At 42.4% G+C, this 25,286-nt stretch overlaps 1 protein-coding gene across 3 annotated transcripts in view; it reads left to right on the forward strand.

Moving 5' to 3' along the window:
- GRIA3 (glutamate ionotropic receptor AMPA type subunit 3) overlaps positions 1 to 25,286 on the forward strand; it is a 273,921-nt gene that overhangs the window by 202,494 nt on the left and 46,141 nt on the right. For 2 of the 3 annotated variants that reach the window (XM_057314146.1, XM_026520521.4), the window contains exon 12: positions 2,626 to 5,124. In XM_057314146.1, the coding sequence (XP_057170129.1) occupies positions 2,626 to 3,051 (426 nt within the window). In that variant the 3' untranslated portion in view covers positions 3,052 to 5,124. Of the gene's footprint in view, positions 1 to 2,625; positions 5,125 to 12,745; positions 12,945 to 25,286 lie in introns of those variants that run through there. The other variant, XM_048213511.2, reaches the window with a different exon arrangement.

A 25,286-nucleotide genomic window follows, 5' to 3' on the forward strand; every position in this document is an offset into this window, starting at 1 on the left:
GACATTGTGGTGGTTAAGGGCATGAGTTCTAGTAGCACTATCAACAATAGCCCAATTATGGAAAGAGCCCCAATGTCCATCGACTGATGAATGGATCAAAAAGAGGTAGTATATATATTCCTCTGTGTGTGTGTGTGTATATATATATATACATATATATATATTCCGTTGTATGTGTGTGTATATATATGTGTGTGTGTGTGTGTATACATATATATATATATTCCGTTGTATGTGTGTGTATATGTGTGTGTGTGTGTGTACAATGGAATATTACTCAGCCATCAAAAAGGATGAAATCTTGCCATTTGCAATGACGTGGATGGAGCTAGAGTGTAAGATGCTAAATCAGTCAGTCAGAGAAAGACATACCATATGGTTTCACTCATGTGGAATTTAAGAAACAAAACAGATGACTATAGGGAAAGGAATAAAAAATAGGGAATCTAGGGAAAGGAATAAAAAAATCAGACAGGAAGGCAAACCGTAAGAGATTCTTAAATCTAGAGAACAAACTGAGGGTTGCTGGAGGGGAGGTGGGTGGAGGGATAGGCTAAATGGGTGATGGGCATTAAGGAGGGCATTTGTTGTGATGAGCCCTGGGTGTTACACATAAGTGATGAATCACTAAGTTCTCCTGAAACCAATATTATACTATATGTTAACTAACTAGAATGGAAATAAAAACCTGAAAGAAAAAAGCACGTGAGTTCTGAAATCTGAAGACCAGGGTTCTAATCCTAGGCCTCAGTTTCTCCTTCTTTAACATGGGAATTATTATGTGCCAACCTTAAGTTTGCTGAGAAAATTAAATAAGATAATATACGCGAGGTGCTTATACACAGAGTAAGCACTGAATAAATGTTAGCTGGCTGTTTATTATCTGTGTTTCCCTTTAAATTAATTAAGATTGTTTTTTAATCAGTTTGAGTCACCCTATGGGACTCAAGGTAGTTAAACATTTCTTTTAAAACATCCTCTATCTCAGACTTGATCATTCCTCCTCCACCTCTCCCCGCTGGTAAGGATATTGAGGTATAACTCTGTTTAATGTAAAAAAATTATCACAATTGGTCCTTTTGCTTTTGTTTTTTGTTTTGAGGTGAGAGAGTGTCTGCATGCATAAGCAAGTGGGGGGGAGAGGGGGAGGCAGAGAGAGAATCTTAAGCAGGCTCCACACCCAGCATGAAGCCTGACACGGGGCTCGATCTCATGTCCCTGAGATCATGACCTGTACCAAAATCAAGAGTCGGGTGCTTAACTGACTGAGCCACCCAGGCACCCCAAAATTGGTGTTTTTACTTCATATCTGATATACCATCCAACAGGCTTTCCTTAGAAGTATTTTTCTAAGTGTGTATGTTAAGGCCTGGCTCCAGACTAAAGCCTGTCGTAGAGGAACGATAGTGGAAGACCAAAGAAATAAGTGCAGAAATTGCTAGTGCTGGAAAGAAAAGAAGAATTCCTAGTGCCTTTTTTCATGGGATTAATATGAAAACATTGCCTGCCTTTGCCTGAGCCCATTATAAGGGCACTACTGACATTTATTTTATTGATCCGGTACTCGTGAGTGCTACCCTGATATTTATCACTAGACATGATGGCTTCCTATAGAAATTAATATGTATTCTAATAACTGCTGTACCTTTGTTATTGCCCATGCAGAATTCTTTCATGTTTGCATAGATTATGTTCAATAGTCAACAACTTATTTTCTAAGATCCATAGTTTCTTTATTTAGGATGTGCTGCAGTGATAGATACCAAAAAAAAAAAAAAAAAAACCCAGAAGATTGAGTCCCTGCCTTTAAAGAACCTATGTTTTTACAGACATGCTCTGAAAAAATAATTCAAGAATAATAATAACCTCATGGTGGGGAGGGAGGCACATATAAGAAGTCTAGACTATGTGCTTGCCTCTCAAAAATTCCCAGTCACATGAGGGAGCTCAGACATAAGAGCATGAAAATGAAAATTAAAAAAAACAAGAGTTGGGGTGCCTGGGTGGCTCAGTCAGTTAAGTGTCTGACTCTTGGTTTCAGCTCAGGTCATGATCTCAGGGTCGTGGGATCAAGCCCTGCATTGGGCTCTGCACTCAGCACGCAGGCTGCTTGAGATTCTGTCTCTCCCTCTCCCTCTGCCCCTCCCGACTCCCCCCCCAAATAAATAAATAAGTCTTTAAAAAAAACAAGAGTTAAGCAGTGTTTGGGGGCACCTGGCTGGCTCAGTCAGTAGAGCACGCGACTCTTAATCTCAGGATCATGAGTTCAAGCCCCACGTTAAGTGTAGAACTTACTTTTAAAAAAGAGAGAATTAAACAGTGATCTGTCACAAGGGAATACAAGTTGAGTTGCAAGATAGCAAAAAAATTCTAAGAAAAACATTGAGTCGGTTACCCGAAGGCAATAGGTCACAAAGGACAAAAGGTCAATGGTGTCCTTCCCTTCCCTTACCATCAAGTTAAAGCATTTTAGAACCCATCGAATTGCTACTACTCTTCTGACCAAAGCGTTGACAAATCAATCGGTTGTAGTGTTCTAAGAGTTTATGTTTCCACCAAAGAGGTATAGTAAGTGGCAAATGACGAATGGAAGTACTGTCTCTAAAAGTCCATTTTTTTTTCCAGAGGGCTGATATAGCTGTTGCTCCGCTCACTATAACATTGGTCCGTGAAGAAGTCATAGATTTCTCAAAGCCATTTATGAGCCTGGGCATCTCCATCATGATAAAGAAGCCTCAGAAGTCGAAGCCAGGCGTGTTCTCGTTCCTGGACCCCTTGGCTTACGAGATCTGGATGTGTATCGTCTTTGCTTACATCGGGGTCAGCGTGGTTCTTTTCCTAGTCAGCAGATTCAGCCCCTATGAATGGCACTTGGAAGACAGCAATGAAGAACCCCGCGATCCTCAAAGCCCTCCTGACCCTCCAAATGAATTTGGAATATTTAACAGTCTTTGGTTTTCCTTGGGTGCCTTTATGCAGCAAGGATGTGATATTTCTCCAAGGTTTGTTTCCATGTCATACCCAATGCCTCTTTGCATTCTGTGGCCATGATCCATTCACGTACATCTGGTATTCACCCATCTCAAGTCCAGCTTTCTTTCATTTAACATTCCATCCAACGACAAATTATCATCAAGCCATTTTGTTTGCTTGCGTCCATGAAGTGAGTGTGTTATTGGTGTTGTTCTGAATGTCTTTCATGCATTTCTATGGTATTGTATATTTATACATATTATAGCAAACATTTGGACTCTGGATAAAGGCAGCATTTTCAGCTAATATTAATATTATTTGGATAAAGCTAATACTAAGTCTTGATCAGATCAATCAGGCATGGTTTCCTCCTTAAGTGAGCTAAAACATTTTTTCATTTGTCCAGAGATGGGATCTAGAAAAAAATTTGAAAGAATATAGAACTCTTCTTAAAAGCCCTCCTACTTTCCCCTTTCAGTGTCCTACCTTTTTCATTTCACTCTTAGACTGCCTAGAATTATTCACTGTAGTATCTCACCCAAGTTTTATAACTAAAACTATAAAAGTACTAAAAGAAAACATAAGAGAAAAAAAAAGAAAACCTAAGGGGAAGTCTATATGATTTCGAATTGGACAAAGAGTTTTCAAAACACAAAAAAGAACAATCCATTTTTTTAAAAAATTGACATACTGGACTTCATTAAAATTCAAAACTATTCAAAACATTTCAAAAGACATCATTATGGAAATGAAAAGACAAGCCACAGACTGGGAGAAAATATTAGCAAATCATACATCTGATAAAGGACTTATATCCAGAATAAATAAAGATTTCTTGCAACTCAATATAAAGAAGACAACCCAATTTTTAAGATGGACAAAACATTTGAATAGACCTTTCCCCAAAGAAGATATACAAACGGCTAATAATCACATGTAAAGATGCTCAACATCATTAGTCATTAGGGAAATGCAAATTAAAATCACAGTGAGATACCTCTATATATCCTCTAGAATGGCTATAATAAAAAAGACAGTACCAAGTGGTGGTGAGGCTGCAGAATGAGCATAGCTCTCATCCATTAGTAGTGTGAATGCAAAATGCTGCCCCCAAAGAGGAAGATGGGTCCACAGTCTCTTATAGTTAGACTCACACTTAAAATATGACAGCAATTCCACTTAGTTATTTACTGAAAAGAAAACCTATATCCACACAAAGACTTGTAAGTGTTCATAGGAGCTTTATAAAAACCAAAAAGTGGAAACAACCCAAATGGCCATCAACAAGTGAACACAATGGGCCTTATCATCCAATAGAATACCATTGGGCAATTCAGAAGAACAAGCTACCCATATGCTACGACGTGGATGAACCTGGAAAACATGATGCTACATGAAAGAGGCCAGACACAAAAGGCCACAGATTATATGATTCCATTTATTGAATTCTACTTATTGAATGTCCCTTATTGCATTGTTCCATTTGTCCAGGATAGGCAAATCCGTAGAGACAGAAAGTGTCTAGGGACTTAAAGGGAGCAGAGAGAAGCTAAGAAGGACAAGGATTAGGCTGAGGCATGCAAGGCTGAGTACAGCAAGCACAAGGGGCAAATTCAGTCTTTATTAAAAATGTTGATTTTTGTTCATCATGGGTTTTTTGAATTAATCTTGATTTTTAAAGAATATTGCACTAAAATGTTATTTATCTTGATTAATGAGATTTGTGGTACCCTTCTAAATTTTGGGGGGGGCGGTAAATGCCTCACTGGTCTCACCCTAGTCCTGGCCCTGTCAGGATTAAACACAAATGAGCGCGAAGGAACTTTGCAGGGTGAGGGAGATGTTCCAGAACTGGACTGTTGGCAATGGCCACACAACTCTTAAGCTGACTAAAATCATCCATTGTACCCTTACATTGGTGAATTTGATGAGATGCAAATTTCATCTCAGCGAAGCTAGTGAAAATATGAAATGTGAATGTCCTGGATCTCGCCCACTTAGTTCAAATGGTAATTTACCTAAACAAAAACAGTGTTAAATTCATAATCATAAAATATTGTAAGCAAATATGGTATCTTCAAAATCGGGGGGGGTGGTTTTTTTTCTAAAATAAAAAGTTGTAGTTTTGGTAAAATTAAACATTAACCCAAATAACTGACTAGAGTCCATTATACAAACATATGGGGATATTCATTTAGAATATAAGGACCCAGAAGGTCACCTACTATGGTTTTACAGCGTACCTCATTTTAAGATTATCCACCTGGAGCACGAAACATTTCAAATGAAGATTTGCAGTGTAACTCACGGGTAACCATCTTCTCATTTCTAATGTAACATGTGTGGGGCAAGCCTCTTCTGTCTGAGTCATACCTTTTGCCACTCTCCATCTGCTCGGTCTGATACTCCAAATGATTGCACCCCCTGCTCCTTTTGTGCTTACAATGTGTGTCGTTTTGCGATACCATCTGGGAGTTCATTTATTTTGCTAGTTTCTTTCTTTTCTTATTTTTTTTAAATGTTCACTTGGAGAGTAGGGTTTCTGAACGATCCCTAATTGAGTGATTTTTAACATGGCTGGTAATCTGTGTTGAGGCAATGCTAAAGAGTCATTAAGGCTGGGGATTTTATTGGTTTCTGTAAGTGAATTTTCAAAACTAAATTTGTGATATCCCCACCGGAGTGCTGCACACTACTCTGTATACTCAAACCGGACTCTTCAAAAGCTATCTGTTTTTAGAAGTATTTAAGCATATTGCTTCATTAAGTCCTAACTTAAAGATGAGGACCTGCAAATGACAAGCTGGATAGATTTTTTTGATAGCAGAATTTAAGCTGTGGCTCTTCTGTGGCACTGAAATATATCAAATCCTTTTTTTCCCCCCAAGATACACATTTCATTATACTGCACTAGATACTGTCATATAGAGCAATGGCTTTCAAACTTTTTGACCATGTCCCTCAGTACAAAATACATTTTCCATCATGACTCAGTGTGTATATATATGTATATAACACGTATATAACACGAGTGTCACCAAACATTACCCTCACGGCATGCCATGACGTTTTAAATGCTGGTTGCAGCTCAACGCAGCAGTGGGGCACACAGGCTATGGAATAACACTGGTCTCGAGTAACACATATTCTCCTTTTTGTGCTTTCGAGTAATAAATTATTACTCTGTATATTTTCTACCAAAGGGGTGATCCCTCTTTCAATATTGTCTTTTGTGTCCTTCAAAGGAAATTATATCTTTAAGCCTCTTGATAAAATTTTATACTTTGTAGCATTCTTATTTCTCCTTGCCTTGAGAGCTCTGTTGGTTATATATTTGTGCTCAGTTGTATAACAGAATATTCCACTGAAATGTGCTCTTCTATTAACAGATTTCGAAATTCCCGTTAATGACATAGTTGCGCTCTAAGATTCATGGTTGCCTTGACGGCAAATGCCAGCGTTATACTTTATTTCTGTTTAATGGCCACATTTAGAATCTTGACTCTCCAGACAGCTCTGAATGTGAACATGCATTGTACACTCTGACTTTTCCCAAAATTGAAGCAATTCAAGGAATTATAAGAGACCACATTTTGAAGTAGAACTATCAACTATCATAGCAAGAGGAGATGTCAGATAAATTAACCCAACTGCTTCTGTTTCCCGAGGGCAGAGGGACAACAGCCTTCACTGAGCTCCCACCATGTATGCGCACTTTGCCTGCATTATTACCCTATGGATTTTAATCCTCGAAACACGGCCGCCTTGTACTTCAAGTTGAGGAAGGTGACACTCGGGGTAAATAATTGGCGCAGTCACACAGCTAATGGCAGAGCCAGTATTCGAACCTAACTCCAACCCCACACCCTATATCGCTCCACTTCATGCTGCTTTTTTCACAGCATAGACAAAACCGGACGCAGAGAGATACTGTGGTAGAGGTCAGGGTCATAGGGACTGTAAGATCCAGCAGTAGAACTGTTCCCACTACCACACACCGCCTCCCACTACCGACCTGAAGGTGCATTGCTTCTTCCATTCTTTTCCTCCTGGGTGTGCCCAGGACTATTTCCCAGTCTCCCAACCTCCTATGAAACTCTGCCTTTGCCCGGGGTTGTTAAAGAAAGGCTTAGGCAGTGAGCACTTAAAATGCTGCAGGGCGTGTGTCCACTCGGAGTGAAAGAGTGGGAAATCAGCATGAGGAGCACCGAGCATCATTGTATTTCCATCAAATAAAGGTATTGACGGGGGCTTGGAAGCTTAAAGAGCCCATGTCAATATTAGGTTTGGTATTTTCAACTACTCCCATTGTTTGGAGTCAACAATTCAGCTGGAGGCTGAATCGCCTTTAGAGAGGCTAATCAATGTGAGAAGCTGAGGTTATATCCATATACAAACTGATTTGATTGGGGCAGTCGGGAGAAGTAGGAGGAGATTCCACTCAACCCTCTTCCCCTGGAGGGGGATGGGGAGATCCGCAGTGGGTGTAGCCAGATGGAGGGAGCGCGTAGGGGTTAAGTGCGTGGGGGCTGGAGTTAGTCTCACTGGATTCGCAATCTGCTTAGAAGTTGTGTAACTCGGGGCACGTTACTAAATCTGGCTAAGTAAGCCTCAGTTCCTCATCCGTAAAATGTAAAGCATAGTACCTGGCGTATAGTAAGTTCTCGGTAAAGGGTAGCTATTCTCCTTATTAAACTGGCTGCTCCTCACCACCCTACTTGCACAAAAAATAACAGTTAATATTCTACTTGCATGTTAGTCCCTAAAACTCCTTAGGAATGCGGTTGAAATTGTAGTCAGTGCCACGTAGTTGATTTCTGATGAGAAATAACCAACGAACTTGCCTTCTTGAATCCATATAGTGCCCTCCTTAAGGGTTACACCTCGTGCAAATGTTTGGATTGTATATTCTATAATGATTTGCTGATATTGACAGAATGTTACAATTTTTTAAATCTGTCATTTGTTTCCTTTGTAAAACTTGGAGGAGCGGTCCAAAGTCCGAGTCCTCCCAGACAAATGCTCCCCCTGCTGACTTTCTTTGAAGCTGCAGGGCCATCTGAGGGCTAACGGAGTTGAAGCCGGGAGGATTGGGCGAATGCTAGCAGAGAAACTCCAGGGAGCACACTAACTTGAATCTGATTACTGTGTGCGTATTATTCCAAAGGCATTACTCTTCTCTGATTCTGCAAGACATCAGATACTTTAGAGGAGCAGGCAGGGCATCTGTCCAGGTTAGTTGACATACAGATCCTTTCATCAAATGGAAAACACGTGCCAAATAATAAAAGACACGAACGGTATTAAATGAATGGAACCAAAGACAACAGGATTTGGGGGCTCCATTTTAAGCAATAGCCTTTTCTTTGCTGATGTCTGACCAGTCAGTGTCTCATCCTACTGCAAATTCTTTTCAAAGTAGTAGTGATGTGGGGATCAATTAAAGATGTAATAGCAGGATTTTTATTGCAACTGTTTTACGACTTTTCTGGCTGAAAGCCATAGTTCTCAGTCTTCAGGAGATGGTTTCTTACCCCATCAGAAAATACTATACGAGCCAAAGATTGATTCTGCACATTTTTTTAAAAAATCTGTCATAGAATCGGCATTGAATAGAATGTAGAAAAGATACATACTTTGGAAGAAAGAACAGGGGGGAGAAAGAGCGTGAGGAAGAGTTTGTGCATAGAAGCGGTTAGTTTCGGCTCTTGATCTTACGAAGCTGGTAAAGTGCAGATTTCAAAATTTACTTACAGGCTGAAGGTTACAGCACATAGCTCACTTTTATTATCATTTCAGAGGTCATAAAATACATTTTATTATTAACTCGGAAACTCTACTTCCGTATGATTAAGGTTAACAAGAGCATTGTATATGATTTTGCGGTGTTTTTATGTCCATTTTTCTCTTGTTGCTAATCTACTTTCATTCACTTCCTCTTACATTTCTTCGAAAGGTACGATATGCTCCTTATAATGCATTTTTATAAATACTAAGTGTGCAGCATTTTATAGCCATTTCATTATGCCAACCTCAAAATCTGTCTTGTGCAACAAAACTATTTGAAATGAACGTTAAACATTTTGAAGCTGCATTAATGGAGGGAAAGAAACTGGAAAATGACAGGTCTTTTTAACTCAACTATAAAGTCTTGTCTTGTTTTAATAGATCCTTTTAAAAATGTCATGGGGCTGACCCATCAGTTACTTTTTATATAGCAGCCATGTGAAATGTGGGTTATTAAATGGCTATAGTTTCCTTAATGAGAAGAGGGAAATGTAAAAATTCTTACAGAGCTTCTTCCCTGTGAGTTCCTCTGCACCTTTTCTCAGTGAAAGGACTTAGGCATTCATGCCATAATGGAAAGAAAGCCATAGAAATTCCATCAAGACTCTTGTCAAAGCTACTGCTGCCTTGAGGAAGTTTGTGCATTTCGCACGGATTCCAAGGAAGCCCTTTTTCCATCTCTGCTGAGGCTTGTGGGTACTATTATGCCATTTCTATGTAGACAGTCACCAAAATTCTCCATGCACAAAGGAATATCATCATATTAACCACGTAGTTGCCCGAGTTAATAGCCATGTATACAAGAGGACACAAAAATGACCATTTTGCGTTTAGGTTTATTTTCAGTCATGTCAACAGCCAATCTCAGCTAAGTCCTACAGATCAAGCACATGATTATCTGGGTCACCTATTATGGTGGCCAAAATAACCAGATTAGCATGTGCAGGCTTGAGTTTAGATCATACAGACACAATCCATTAGCCTCGACAGAATGGCACAAGTGCAATTTCCATAAATTACTGTATTTTTCTCCCCATTTCAAATAGACAATGCATAAACTACCATTGGTATTCTCAGCAGCTTAATAAAACCCTTTCCATACCAAACCATGAATCTGGAAATACTCCAAAATCAGTTCTCCCCTTGGTCTCGGGAAAACCCCATCACTCCAAATAAGGATGGCATTCCCAGTTCCATTCCAAATGAACAACAGATAATAAACAATAATTATCCAAACATGTTTGCTTTTCCTACAACTATAATTCTCAGTTATTGTCAGAAAATTGCACCTTCTGTAATCTATACACCGCTCCGGTTTTGCTTAGACAAACTATGACTGTTTTGTAGCACAAAAATGTGGGCATTTCTTTCCTACTGTGTAAGTATAGGTTATTAATTTCCTATTTCGCCTCTCTGTGCCTCAGTTTCTTTATCTGTAAAATGCCTCTGTTTTCTAATCTGTAAAAATAGTACCTAACCATAGAGAGGAAGGATTGAAAGAGTTGACCCATGTCAACCCAAAGCAATCAGAACAGTCCGGAAGGGCTCCGTAAGGGTTAGCTATTATTGTTATCATTTTTATTACCCTATTACTACAGATGCTACTTTGAAACAGTAATCTTCTATATGGTAAAATTATGTCCAGGGTCAGATCAGTTGGGGATAAATTAAATATATATGGCAACAATGAAGAAAGACTATAAAGGTCCAAATTCGTAACTGAAATATCCTGTAAATATTTAGCATTTGGAAGTGTAACACATGCTTTCTGCTTCATCCTGATGTTTTTACCTCTTCTGATTAAAAGAGACATGTTCCCAGAGGAGACCCTGAGAGAATATAACTCTTAGTAGAGAAATCTGTTGCAAAGCAGATTTTCATCTGAAAGGCAGAAAGTGATTGCGTTCAAAAATAAAGAAGGAAGGGTGGTTTTAAGCATCCAGGAACCAACAGGAATGACAGACTTTAAAAATTCAAGTAGTTTTGTTTTAGTTCATCAATAAAGAACACCATTTATCAAAACACCTGCCAAAACTATTTGACCAGAGAATAAAGCCAAAAACAACTGAATTTTCCAGAGGCTAGTAAGAGTTTATCTTGGGACACAGGAATTTAAATTTGCTTCAAAGTGGTCAAATGCAAGTACCAATAGAGAAGAGCTTGATTTGCCGGCTTTCAGCCCAGAACTGCCCTCTTCCCACAGAGCCTGGAGATGGGCCAGGCTCCTACGCCTATTCCTGCCTTTATGACAGAGTGGATACTTTTCCTGTGAGCTTTTCTGGGCACGGGAGAGTACAGCCTCATCAGGATGGAGCTCTGCCACAGAGAGAACCAGCCTAGAGATAATGTGGCAATGTTTTATAAAACCTAGGGACCAGATTTTCATTTCTGCAGCCAGAGCCAGCCTTCAGCAACACTGTGAAGGAGACCAAACTGCCTCCGCACGAGCCGCACCCCACCCCTGAGCATCCGGGGTGCTCACTGCCCCCTGACTTCCCACAGACCCTCCCCGCCCCCCCAGCAGCATCCACGGTGCAGGACCTTGACACCCAATGCTGGCTACACCAGCGCTTTATACAAATGCTGCTGCTTCGGCCTAACCTCTTCCTCCCCTTCTCCCCCACCCCCACCCCCCACCCCTGCAAGCACCCCCCCTCCCCCCGCCCCGGCGGAGAGTCTGATTTCATTGGTCTGGGGTGGAGCCGCGGCATTTTTGTGCGTGTAGTCCTGTTTTGTTTTGTTTTGTCTCAAGCTTCCCAGATGATACTGATGTGCAGGCAGAGTTGAGAATCACCGATACAGAGGAACAGTATTCCTCAGCTTGGTCTGCAGACCGCTGCAGATACTCCGAAACTGCGTATTCACGAACACCCCACGCAGTGCCAAAGGCATAGCTACGTTTAGGAACAAAATTGTCCCTTATGACAACTTACCCGTCTTCTGTCCCATTCTCTACTAATTGGGTCGACTCATCCAAGATCATGTGATAATAGGTCCTATTGAAGTTACTGGTTAACCTTTTGACCAAGTCTCCTAAGGAAAATGCAGAGGGTGACTCCAATCTGAGGAATTTCCGTGGCAGGCTGGTGAGAATGGTTTTGTTCGATTAATGGGGGGGGGGGGGGTCGGTAGGAATGTAGGGGTGCAAACAAACCTTTTAGCGCCTGGCAAATTCGGTTCTATGGGTAGTTATTTTCCTACTTCACTTGAGGCCCGTCCTGTGTTAAGGCTTCTTTGCAAAAGGGGAGAGTTTTGATCCCTGGAGCTAAGCTCCTGAGCCCCACTAGCCATTTCTATTAAGATCCTAATAAATATTATCTCACGCTCCTTGCCTCATGGTGACCAACTCCACAAAATGGCAAACTCGTTATTAAACCTACAAAACCCAGAGTGAAGAGTACCCCTCCACCGCCCAATTCTCTTCAAATACGTGAGGCTTTTTGACTGTGTTCCTCCCATGACGTCAGCTTACGTCAGTGGTCCGCAGCGTCGGCTGTGCCCTGCAATCACCTGGTGAGCTTTAAAACATGTATGTCTGGGTCCCACGGGCCAGGCTCTGGTTTAACTGGTGTTAAGTAGGCCTAAGCATGAGGTTTTTTTTTTTTTTTTTACAAAGATCCCAGGTGATCCCACCCTGCGGGCTGCGAACCTCTGGCCTCCAAGGAGGCGGGAGCCTCCTCCCACAGGCGAGCGCAGCAGAGCTCACACGGGAAGAGAATCTGATAGCGCAGTTCTTAGGCGCAAGCAGGAGCTGGTGAAAAGATGATGTTTTTCCAAGGATTTAAAAAAAATCCGGCTTTGCAGGTGGTAGAGGCCCAAAGAGCGTCCTGCATGCACCATCGTCATCTTCGCCATGACGTGGGCTGTTGTGAACGTGTTACTCTTGTTTGGTGTTTTAATTCCCTGACATCATCTACTTCAACTATGTTTTTTAACTGAACTCCGGCCCCTCTGGGTCTGGATTGGTCTTTGTTTTGTCTCGCAGATCGCTGTCCGGGCGCATTGTCGGAGGGGTTTGGTGGTTCTTCACCCTGATCATAATTTCTTCCTATACTGCCAATCTCGCTGCTTTTCTGACCGTGGAGAGGATGGTTTCTCCCATAGAGAGTGCCGAAGACTTAGCTAAGCAGACTGAAATTGCATATGGGACCCTGGACTCCGGTTCAACAAAAGAATTTTTCCGAGTAAGTGCTTTGCCGTGAATTAGGCCGGCTGCTTTTGATTTTATCGTCTTCTCACAAAGGCAAATTCACAGGGCTTTTAAGGGAGGGTGGGGAGAGTGTGGGGATGTTATCAAAGCAGAGCGCCTTAACAGCACGGCTTGGTTGGGGACCCAGTTCATTGTTGTTGACAACTAAGACTTGCGTGCAGCATAGCAAGTGGCATATCGAGAGCGTGAGGCTGGAACTCCCGGGTTTGAATCCCACCCCTGCCACGCAGGGATTGTTTGTCCTTGGGCAAGTCATTTCACTTCTGTCAGCCTCCATCGCCTTGCTTGAGAAACAAGGGGACTGAACTAAATAATATGCATTCTCCTTTCTAGCTCTTACAAAAGCAGGGATTTTGTGTCTCAGCGGGTCACAGAAGGTAGGTACATGACTCTGCCTAAGACTCTGGGAGTGACACACTATCAAATTGCATATTCTAGTTTAGACAATGGCTTCCTATTGAAATGTTTTACGCTTGTTTCAAGGACTCATATCCATGCTGATAATTCAGTTTCCAGGGAAGCTGTTAATTGTTTTGATTTCTTAAGTACATTTATTCCTTGCCCGCCGCCCCCCCCCCCCATCATCGGCCAAATCTTAGTGGGGGAAACAGCAAGGTATTCACAAGCGGAAGTTAGTGATGCTGCATAAACACTGCCAAGAGGAAAGATGAAAGGAGATCGAAGCAGAAAATTATAGAAGGATAATAGGATGGACAAGCCACTTTTACGTAAACTATCAAGACCTTTGTTCTGTACCAACTGAACTATAAGAAAGGCCACCAGGGGAGTGTTTTAGAACTCAAAAGTTGCTTCCGTTGCCCCAAGCAGGAACGTATGGTGATTAGAAAACAGGCCCATTCTATACATTACCACTGCCTGCTACTGTCGCCATAAAACTGCTTGTAGCAATGATCCAGAAGCCACTTAGGTAGGAGGTAAAAGGGAAACGTTTAGTCTCTCCAACCAATAATCAAGTTATTGATGGCAGGTCTAATTACTGACCTTTCCTCAAAGTCCAGGTTAAATAGATGTTGGTTCGAAACCAGCTTATTTTAAGCAATCAGTAAGAAATAGATTTCTGCATGTATTATCATGAGATTTGTCCAATTGTTTCCTGGGAAACCAGGAGTATGTTTCTTAAAATTATAGCAATTAGCTAAAAACTGTTTTCATTCCCTAAAAAAGAAAGCATTAGTTCTGGGACCCTTTCAAGAATTCTCGTTGGCTCTGGATATCCCTTTCTCACTTCTACCACTGTTTACCAAGCGGTTCAAAATCCCCAACTGGAGAGAGGGGCCCAGTATCGGAACCATCAATGAAGACCTTCTGAAACTAAGCTGGCCTTGACCCTCACCACTATGGCAGTCCCAGAACCTTATCTCGGAATAATCCCCTGCCTGTAAAACCCTTCACATGTTACAGGGCAGTAAGCCAGGCGCTCCCATCTGCTGAGTCGTCAGCACATAATCAGCTCCACGGAAAGCTGGTGTGGTATCAACTTTCAATAGCATCCCAGGCGGCATCAAGTTGCTGTATGAAGTAATTGATCACTTAGGCTATCAAGATACCACACTTGGACCCTCTGATAAGAGATACGTGTTCCATTGGAAAGCATTTTACCTTCAAAAACGATTAGAAATTAGGAAGGTGTGCTTTAAACGGTAATCGATAGCATCAATTCCCACTAAGCTTTCAAAGGCCATTCATCCATACTGCCGGCAAAGGACCCTCTCTGGGAAGACTGATTAGCACTAAGGCTGGAAAGCATGACCAAATAGTCATTGTCCCCACACCCAGACCCCCCCACACTCATTTTGTGTCTTTCTCAAAAACCAGGAAAGTGTCTGCTAATCTATTCAATGATGGTTTCATTAAAAAGCATCATATTACCAGAGCCAATTTGAATCAACATTCAATTCTGAGCAAAGCTATTGCCACATTCTAATTGGTTTGCAGTTTTTAATGCTCACCAATTCCTAGTGACCTTTACAGCCAATGAGTAATTCGTATGGAAATGGAGCTGTTATGGAAATCTGATTAGAGAGGGAGCTGGATATTTCTAGGTATAAGGAAATGCAAATCATTTTCTAATTCTCACGCACCACTTTTCTTTTTCCCCAAATGGTCGCTGGTAACAGCTTTAGGATTCTGTGGGGGAAGTTCTTTCAGGCAGCACACAAAGGTCGATGATCGGAGGGTGAAACTCAGCAATCTAGAAAAACCAACTTTTTTAGCTTGCTTGTACTGAAAATGTCATGTAGACCTAACAAAGGGTAAGGTTGGTATTCATATAATCTGGGGAGGGGGGCGCCAACCAATTGCCAGACAGCCGTCTGTCCTCTCTATGTTCTCCACTCCACCCTCCTTGAACCATGTCAGTCAGAGAAACAGCCAGCCAGAACACATCGTCTCTCATTCAGGGACTTGACTAAACTAGCACGTCACCACCCCCTAGCCCCCAGTGATCTCAAGGCAGTTTTAAGAATAGTCACTCCACCACACACAGAAACAAGTGAGGCCCTCCAATGGCATGCCTTCGGAACTTCAGAGAATGAAACGAGATCACAGGCAACATTTACAAACATAACATGAGCTCATTTCTTCCCATTCTCGCTGCATACTAAAACCACAGGGACCAAATAGTAATACCATAAAATAGCCTGGGGCCAGCCCCCCAGTTCTCCCACTAAAAGAGAGAAACAAATAAAATACAATTCCTTTCTAATTGCCCTGCGGACATTTTTACTCATCCTGGATAAAGCTGCCATTAAAATGACGGTATTTTAAAATGATTCCTTTGTTTCTCTCGTTTTCCAGCTATCCTTTAGCTGTTATCTAACAATCACGTAAAGTCCCGGGCACAGAGGGACCTATTCCATCAGGAAAGGCGGGGGAGAGGGGGACTGAGCAAAATGCATGCCGCTGGAAGAGACTTCCGAAATATTATCGTCAGCCCTCTTGACTTGCAAGCTGATTTCCTTAGACAGCAGCTCCAAAACAAAATGTCCCAACCGCAGTGGAGGCACCCATGCTAAAAACCAGTCGACAGCTTTATTGTCATTGCCCAGAAAAATGCCACTGTGATTTCGAAAGCTGCACCGAAATGATCATCCTCCACTAGGTTTTGGAAATTTAACCTGATACAGATGCATGTTAAAAAAGTAGCACTGGGGGGCGCCTGGGTGGCACAGCGGTTACGCGTCTGCTTTCAGCTCAGGGCGTGATCCCGGCATTCTGGGATCGAGCCCCACATCGGGCTCCTCCGCTGGGAGCCTGCTTCTTCCTCTCCCACTCCCCCTGCTTGTGTTCCCGCTCTCGCTGGCTGTCTCTATCTCTGTCGAATAAATAAATAAAATCTTAAAAAAAAAAAAAGTAGCACTGGGAGAAAAAGCAATTCCAACATTCTCTCTGCCGTCAGAGCCCTAGCAATGTTACAAAGTGACTATGATGTTTGATTTCTTTTCCAAAGACTTGGCCGAATCCCCACCGAAGGTAGTTCAGGGGATTAAAGGAGGTTGGTTTTTTAAATGAAATATTTAATATGAATTTAAACCCCTTTAAGAAATTAAACATAAAAGGAGAGGAGTGGAGAGAGAGTGAGTTGTTCTAGGGCCCTGGGCAGGACAGAGGAATTGAACTTTGTCTGGAGATCACCAAGGAGACTATTCTGTCTTCTGACTTGCAGACATTGTACACCCCATGTAGCACAGCTGAATTACTCAGGAAAATTGGTTTGTTTGAACACAGGACTCTTTGACTAATTGTTGTCATCGGTCATTCAAATTTTTTTTAATTTAGGCTGTAAACGAAGAGCCCTCCAAACTGATTTGAAAAGTAGTCCTTACTAATAGTATTCAGCTTCTGCTGACACATTCAGAATCTCTCTCTCTCTCTCTCTCTCTCACACACACACACACACACACAAGCATTTTCAATTGGAGTCCCCATTTCAACATTTCTCAGTTATCTATTATAGGGCTTTTGAAGTATAGGGGGAAAGGGAAAAAGTCTCCCCACAGATGCGCCTATGCTGAGTATTTTGACCTTTTGACATGATCAAGAAAACGAACCATGAATCTTCATGCTTTGTCACAAGTGAGCCATGTACACAACAGACCTCCCTGACCCCATAACCCACCCCCTAGCCTTAGGAAACACGTCAAAATATAAAATCCTTTTGTTAAAAATTTTCTCACCGAGTACTACGATGAATTTGCAATTTTGAAAGACAATATACTTGGAAACTGCAACCAGATTTAATTGGTTTGAAGACACATATGATGCAACCAAATGTTTGAGGACACAGCCAAACAACACACTAGGGAACACAGAACAGCAACAACCAGAGATGAGTTGACATCGAGGGGTGGCAGGTCAGAGACCTCTGTGGTACATCCCACTTGACAGTCTTTCAAAAGAAAAATTGGGTTTTTAATTTTGACATGGCTATTTGGATGCCACCTTATGAAAAACAGTCTTATTTTCCTATGTCGTGCATGACAAGACTCCTAGACCTCAGAGGTCAAGACTGGCGGCGGAGCCGCAGGCACAAGGTGCGGGTGCTGAGGCCTGGCCACCTAGGCCTCTGGAAGAGGGAAAGGTACACCCAGACAGCTGTTGGCTTTTCCCGGCCCTCGGCAGCCAGGGCTCTGTGGTTCCGTAGGTCCTCGACGCAAGTCTTGACCTGGGTGGAGAGGACACTCTCCAAGGGAGTGGAGGTTGGTTGACCTGACAACTGCCCACAACTGACAACACACCTAATATCTGTCTCCAAGAGAAAGGAGACAATGCAGCAACGAAGACAGGCTAATAATAATGCCCTCGATTCTACTATGTATTCCTCACTCTTTCAATAATAACTCTTTTTTTCGAGTACACTCCATGTGCCAAGTTCCAGGCTAAGCACTGAGGCCCCATCTCCATACACAAGAGGAAATTTCTGCCTGTCTTTTGCCAAATCACATGAAAACACCTCGACAGGGTTTCCACCATATTTGGAGGTTGTTTTGGGGGACAGACTGACTTGAAATATAGGCACGTCAGGAAACTAGATGATCACACCTCCAGGGCAGCTGACAGTGTTTATTTTTATGTTGCTCCTTCCCCGCACCTGCCAATCTGTGGGTACACCCCACAGTGAATAACAGGAGGGTTAATGATTCTCCACAACGCCAACACGAAGGTCACGTAGGCAATGAATAAAACAGAAATGGCCTCCAACCTCTGGTAGCTCACAATCTAGCAGGCTGTCAATTTTCAACACATATGCACATACATTACCACATTCGATGCCCTCGACGATCCTGCAGTGTAACCAGAACAGGTATGATTGCCCCTACTTCGTGGAGGAAACACGTGGGGCAAAATGACTTTGTGCTTGCCGAATGTCACTCAGCTCCATGGGGAAGAGCTAGAACTCAGTCCAGATTGGGTCCTCTGTCCATCCCATCTCACTGCCTCTCTGGTGTGAGTGTTCACAGAAACAGGGGGAGTTATGCATGAATCGAGCCTCTGGTGCAGCACATGCTAAGACGTCTCTATTATCTCCTGATTGATCTTTGTGTTTCTATCCCTTGGTGGGTCAATTAGAAAAGAAAACCTATACACACTTTTAAATGACATTTCCCCATGCTCTGATAACCTCAAAAGGATCCAAGATAAGATGGCAAAGAAAAGGAAGACATCCATAAAACCAGAGTGAACGCCACAAACACAACAAACCTCCGTTATTCACAGCTGATTACAGTTTCTGATATGCCAAGGGTTATGTTGCAGCTGGATAAAACCGGGCAGAAAAAAGAGAGAGGATGAAAATGATTTCTAGTTCCACATCCACTGATGACTTTCTTGTTTTCCTTTGGGTAAGAAGCATTTGGTCTCAGTTTCCTCATCTATCAAGGGGAATGTTCTCTGCTCTACCTTCCTTATAGGGTTAGTAAGAGGATAATATCACAGAAAGATCTCTAAAAGTATGAAAGTTTCTATACATCCCAAGAGACTTTTTTTTTAAGATTTCACTTATTTATTTGAGAAAGAGAGCGCAGGGGGAGGAGCAGAGGGAGAGGGACAAGCAGACTCCACGCAGAGTGCGTGACCCGACATAGGGGTCAGTCTCACAGCCCTGAGATCATGACCTGAGCTGATATCAAGAGTCGGATGCTCCACTGACTGAGCCCCCCAGGCGCCCCAGATCCCAGGAGACTTTAGGGCAAGGGCCCAACACAAGAGCAATTAAAGCATAAAGACTCCTGACAAGGCTCTGTGGAGACATGAGAGAGGGGTATTTCCCAGGAAGAAAATAAGAGAAAATAAAATAATCTCTGCTAGCTCAGTGGAAGAGAGGTGGGTTTTTGCCTGGCTTTGGGAGGAGAGAGAAAGCTCATTTGTATCCCCCCCCACCATCCTCCTGATCCCATCCCTACCCCTGTTATAAAATACTACTCCTGACCTCATAGTCCCTCTTCAGCCATTCCTTTGTGGCCTGCAGATTCAACCACTTCACCATACACGATTCAAAGCTGCCCTTGAAGACCACCTAGAACCTTCAGGTGCTTCCAAGGGGGGCCATGCAGGCCATCTGCCCAAAGTAACCAACCATATGGATTTCATTAGCCTTTCTCTGTTGGTCCTCCCAGGTAACCTACTTGCTTATGAGAGCATTTCACAGCCTGGAAAGCCTAAGGGAGTTAAGTCTTCCTTTTCTTTGAAGCTGCCAACTCTCTCGGACAACGCCAGGGTAATTAACACCACCCAGGACCCCCAGATCTTGGGGAGAACTCTGAAACCCTCTTCGCTAGAGTAATTCACCTCAGGGTCTCACTTCCGTTCCTTAGCTGACAAAATCAAACCCGCTTAGCGCTTCTATCTGGAGGAATGGGGCCCATCTGTTCAATTAAACATTCCTTGAGTTCACCTGGCAAGCCGGCCCAGGTTAATTATTAAATTCTCCTTCATCACCATGCAGAAGTCTCAAACTTGACCATCAGGATGAAGTAAAAGTTCAACTTCCTGAAACCCACCTAACAAAAATATTCGGTTAACTGGAACGGTTGGTTGCACTCTACTTTTGAAAGGAGAAGGCAACTCACACAAACAAAACCTTGATATGATTTTTTTTCCCAAAAAAACTACTAGGTGATGTCCTGTGGTCGCACTCCTTCCAGTCTTCAACATCTTCTACATTTTTGATCAGTGAGCAAATATATATTGAGGGTCTATCATATCAAGTTAGGCACCAGGGGGAGAATAGTTACATTTTTGCAAAATGGAGTGAGTCACCTGTGAAAACACACTTCTACCATAAATCCATCTTCTAAGAAGAAAGCAGTAAGACACAGTAAAGGCATGAAACATAGGGGCTTCTGGACTTAAAAAATTTTTTGAAGATTAACCATATCCAAGTAATAAGCTGCAATGAATATTGGTGTACAAACAGCTTTTCGAATCCTGTTTTCAAATCCTTTTGGTATATACGTGGGCGTGGAATTGCTGGATTGTATGATAATTCTTTGTTTCTCTGTTTAAATTTTAAGGTCTATCTTGATACAAAAGATGAGGGCATTTTCTGTTCTGTTTGCTTCCCATTGCTCCTCAAACAATCCTACTCTTCTCTTAGGCTATAGATGGCTCTCTCCCAATAGGAAGAGGGTCACTGGGTAGCTGATGCTGGGGCAGAACTTTAGCTAGTATCACAAAGTTTATCTTGATACAGGATTGCAGCTGAGGGGGAGGTATGTGTATGTATGAAAGTGCTGAAGAAAACCTAAAGTCCTGTCTGTATTACGCATATGTACGGAGGTTCCTGGGTATTTTAGCTACCAATTCCAGCTTGTAACAAAAATTTGAGGGAACATGCTTTCTCTTTCTGTGTTTGGGCTACAATTCTGATGCCCCAGCAAGATTGCACCAGAATGCAGGCGATGGATGGTAGAATAAAACTCATCTTTCTGTTCTAAATAGTTTAGAATGCTACCTGTCTGATGGACGGACTTGGATAGTGATGATCTGTTGCATTTCTTTCCAGTTCTGATTGTGGGCATCTGTCTGTACATTATTCCCAAAACTGACCTCCTATCCACGCACTCCCTGGGGCCCTAATGAAGAGGTTCCTGAAGGTGGTTAGCTGCTATGCCTAAAGAAACTTGAATTCCAGAACTGAGTCTTACTTCCCAGTTTTATAAAAACTCATGTGTTCACAGCCTGATTTATTTGACTCTCAATTTTATCATCTTTGAGTCTCTGGTCTGGGTTACAGACTATTTCTTTCTTAAGATTTTTTAAATGTATTTATTTATTTATTTGAGAAGAGAAAGCGCACATGAGCAGGGGGAAGGGGGAAGGGCAGAGAGAGAGGGAGAAGCAGGCTCCCCACTCAGCAGGGAGCCTGACACCCCACTCCATCCCAGGACCCCAGGATCATGACCTGAGCCGAAGGCAGACTGGGATGCCCAGACTGGCACCCACAGACTATTTCTTGCATCATTCAGTAGCATTGATTTTCCAACTGACTGGGTAAAGAACCCTGTCCTAGACACTCTGGGAATGAATAGGAGATGCCATCCAGACCCCTGAGTCCAATATATAAACAATAGGGGAGTCAGGTGAATTCATCAGAAAAGGTTTCTGGAGAAAGGGACATCTTCAAAATATTTGGAGAGAAAAGAGAATTTAAAAATAGTTCAAAAGGTATGTGAGAATATATGTGTGACCAAAAAAAACAAAAAAAAAACCAACAACGAGCAAACAACAAGATCATGACTTTATATCATGTTAGACTATGGCTACTCTTCACTGAGGAACTGTTAGTTTTCTATAGGGTTCACACTAAGATTTGTTTGTACAAGGTAGTGTATGTATATATGTTTGGGGGAGGAAACTTAGGATGGAAAAAAAAGTTCCCAGAAAAAGTATTGCTTTGAAACAATGGCATCATGGTAAAAATCAATCTATAGACTGCCACGGGTAAATTGGAAGTCATTGCTTGAGACCAGGGTACTCTGAGCGATGTCTTATTTCTAATTTCATCATTCACATTTGGCATGTGAAGATAAGGTTCATTAAAAAGGGACTCTCCAAGGAATACTTTGCTTTCTTTTAAATGAATTTGAGGAGCCAGTGTTGAAAAGTAAAATCCATCGCTGCTTTGGCAAACAATACCAAATGAAAGATTTCATAACCAACCCTCCATATTTAAAAATAACCCCACTATAATAGACATTATTTCAGCCAAAATGAACAGCCCCTTTTCCTGAATGTGGTAGTATTAATAAGGTAATCATGAAGAGAATCATATTAAAGCCCCTTTGCACAGTTTTGAAGTTTGATTTCCAAATATTTGTATCCTGCCCCTTTCTTCCAGATTGACACACATACATGTGTGTGCATGCACACACACACCACCACCACCACCACCACCACCACCACCATTTGGGTAATTGTGATGAATAAATACCAGAAGTTTGTTACATATGAAAGCAGCAAATAACAAACTACCCACTGGCCAAATCCTGAAGAACATTTTTTGCTTTATTTTCTCATCCTGGGGTTTGAGCCAATTGTATAAGCAAGAAGGTTGAGAATAGTGTAGTCAGTGATTGAGGAGAAATATAAATATATTCAAGGAGGCTTGGATACATTCATGCAATACAGATCTGTAGAAAGTTGTCAAAGGTAAGAGACAGGGGCTTGGAGGACACCTTCAGATTTTCAGAGTTGACGTCAAGAAGACAACAATGGCTTCTCATAGTTCTGTGTTGATCTTGTCTGAAAACACTCTTAGCTGGAATTGCCCAAAGAGCTGACCTACAGGGACTGGTCTACAATTTTTTACAAGATTGTTTTTCACATCACAAGAATTGAGACTATTTAGCCTGAAGAAAATATGCAGCAGTAGAATATATTAGGATTGTCTTAAAAATATTTGAAGGGTAGACATTTCAAAGATGAATTGAACTTGTTTTGTGGGGCCCTAAGGGACAGAACAAAACTCAAAGGATGGATATTACAGGGATAGAGATTTTTTGGCTCTTTGTAAAAAGAACATTCTCCTATAGCAATCCAAAAATAGAACGGGCTGTCTCCTTAGATAGTGAGCTGTTCATCTTTGAAGGGATTCAATAATAGGCTAATGGCCACTTGTCAGGGATGTTGAATTGGGGAGTCAATAATCTGATGAATGACTGCACTAGAGCAATGTTTTCCAACACTGGTTGCACATAAACTAGTTTAAAACACAGATTATTGGGTTTCGTATCTTTTCCCGCCATGTTGATCCCACAGGTTCTATTGACTTGCATTTTTAAACTAGCACCCCAAGTGATTCCAACACAGATGACTAAGAGCTGCTCTTTGAAGAACATTTGACTACATAACATAGAAGAGAATTTCTACTTTGTTGATTTGGATTTGCTTTTTCCCATTAATCCTACGTGAAGGATGCTGGGAGAAGGCTTGAGGCCGGGCCAATAGGGCAGAGAGAAGCCTGAGTAGAAGTAGCTAGGGCCTGTCTGGCAGGAAGAGGTATCCTGAGAGTGAGCGCAGCTGACTGGCTGAGTGCTAGCCTCCTCCTCCCAGTGTTCCTGTCAGGGAAGGAGAGAAAGGAAAAACTTTCCTATGATCAACAGGGACCGGAATCTGAGGCTTTAGGGTGCTCAAGAGCAGACAGAAATCTACAGGGAAGCTCAAGCAAAGGTATCTGACTGGAGACTATGGACAATAAAAGTCCTAAAAGCGAGAAAGAAATGACACTACAGGGGAATAATGTCCAGAGGCCGCGGAATGTTTGTTTTCTCCTATGATCCCTATGACACCCTTCCTTTCCCATCGTGCATTTACTGCGTGTGTCTTGAGTGACCAGAACTGCCGTATTAGTGTCTTTATGGCCCCTTCAGCAAGCCCCTGATTCCAACTTCCCATCCTAGAGGATGGCAGGTGGCCAGGTCCCAGCATTGGTTATTGGTGGAGATTTCGATCCGGATGACCTAGGTCAAGGCTGTGAGTAGAGCAATTTCTTAGGAAAAAATGGGACAGAAGTAGAAAGTAGAAAATAGAAAAAAAAAGTAGAAAATAGCTGTCTTATTTTCCTTTAACTGCACCTTACGTCCCTCTCTCTTTCCTTCTCTTATCTGCTGGTCGGGGCTGCCATATTAGCGATTTCAGAGAGGCTTCAGAGAACCTCTTACCCCCGATGGCCCTACCTGGAAGAATTTCAGTGAACATCCCTAGGTGCTAGTCGGCATAGAAGACCAAAAGCAGTAGAACCTGGAAAGCAGCAGGGGCACAAGAAATGCCCTAAAGAGAAAGAAAACAATGGGACAGAGGGTAGAGATTGCTCAGGAGCTTGGAATCTCCTGCCAGCATGACAGAAGCTACCAGCCCTCCCTCCGTCTTTTTCCCAGTGTAACCGGCGGGGTCTCAAGGAGTCAGGGCTGCTGTGTTGGGGCTTTTCCAGAAGATTCAGGCACTCCCAAGCTCCAAAATTCCCCAGGCCAGAGGACAGTAGATAGACAAACAGAACAGCTGGCCTTCACTTGGGGAAGCTCAAGTATTAAAATGTGGTTGGAAACTATGGGCACGAGAAAGGGCCTTAAAAATGAAAGGGGGCAGAATGAGAAATTGCAACAAGAGCTTTGAACTCTTGGCTATTCATCAAAGCTCCCTCCACTATCACCTGACCTGTGGCCTCCCTCCCTCTGGGTTCTTTCGCATGTCTTTGATGATGGGGCACCTGTGTTACTGCTCCTCAGACGCTTCCGCTTCCTGGAGCCTTGCACCTCAAAGGTCCCAGCCCAGAGGAACTTCTCTGGGTAGACATGAACCCGGTCACTGGGAAGAGCTCAGAATGAGGAGGACGTAAATCCTATCAGGAAGAGGAGTGTATTTTAAAACTGGTCCAGGGCGCCTGGGTAGCGCAGTCGTTAAAGCGTCTGCCTTCGGCTCAGGGCGTGGTCCTAGCGATCCGGGATTGAGTCCCACATCAGGCTCCTCCGCTGGGAGCCTGCTTCTTCCTCTCCCACTCCCCCTGCTGTGTTCCCTCTCTCGCTGGCTGCCTCTCTGTCACATAAATAAATAAAATCTTTAAAAAAAAAAATAAAACTGGTCCAGAAGGGAAAGATAAGCCAGGAGCTGGGAAACACCTGCCCTTCAGCTGGACGCACTTTTCTTTTTTTTTTTTCCTTCAAATTTTTATTAAAATTCTAATTAGTTACCGTACAGTGCAATCTTGGTTTCAGGAGTAGAATTCAGTGATTCGTCACTTACATACAACACCCAGTGCTCATCACAAGTGCCCTCCTTAATCCCCATCCCCCATCTAGCC

This window comes from Ursus arctos, chromosome X (genome assembly GCF_023065955.2).
Source record: "Ursus arctos isolate Adak ecotype North America chromosome X, UrsArc2.0, whole genome shotgun sequence".
NCBI lineage: Eukaryota > Metazoa > Chordata > Mammalia > Carnivora > Ursidae > Ursus > Ursus arctos.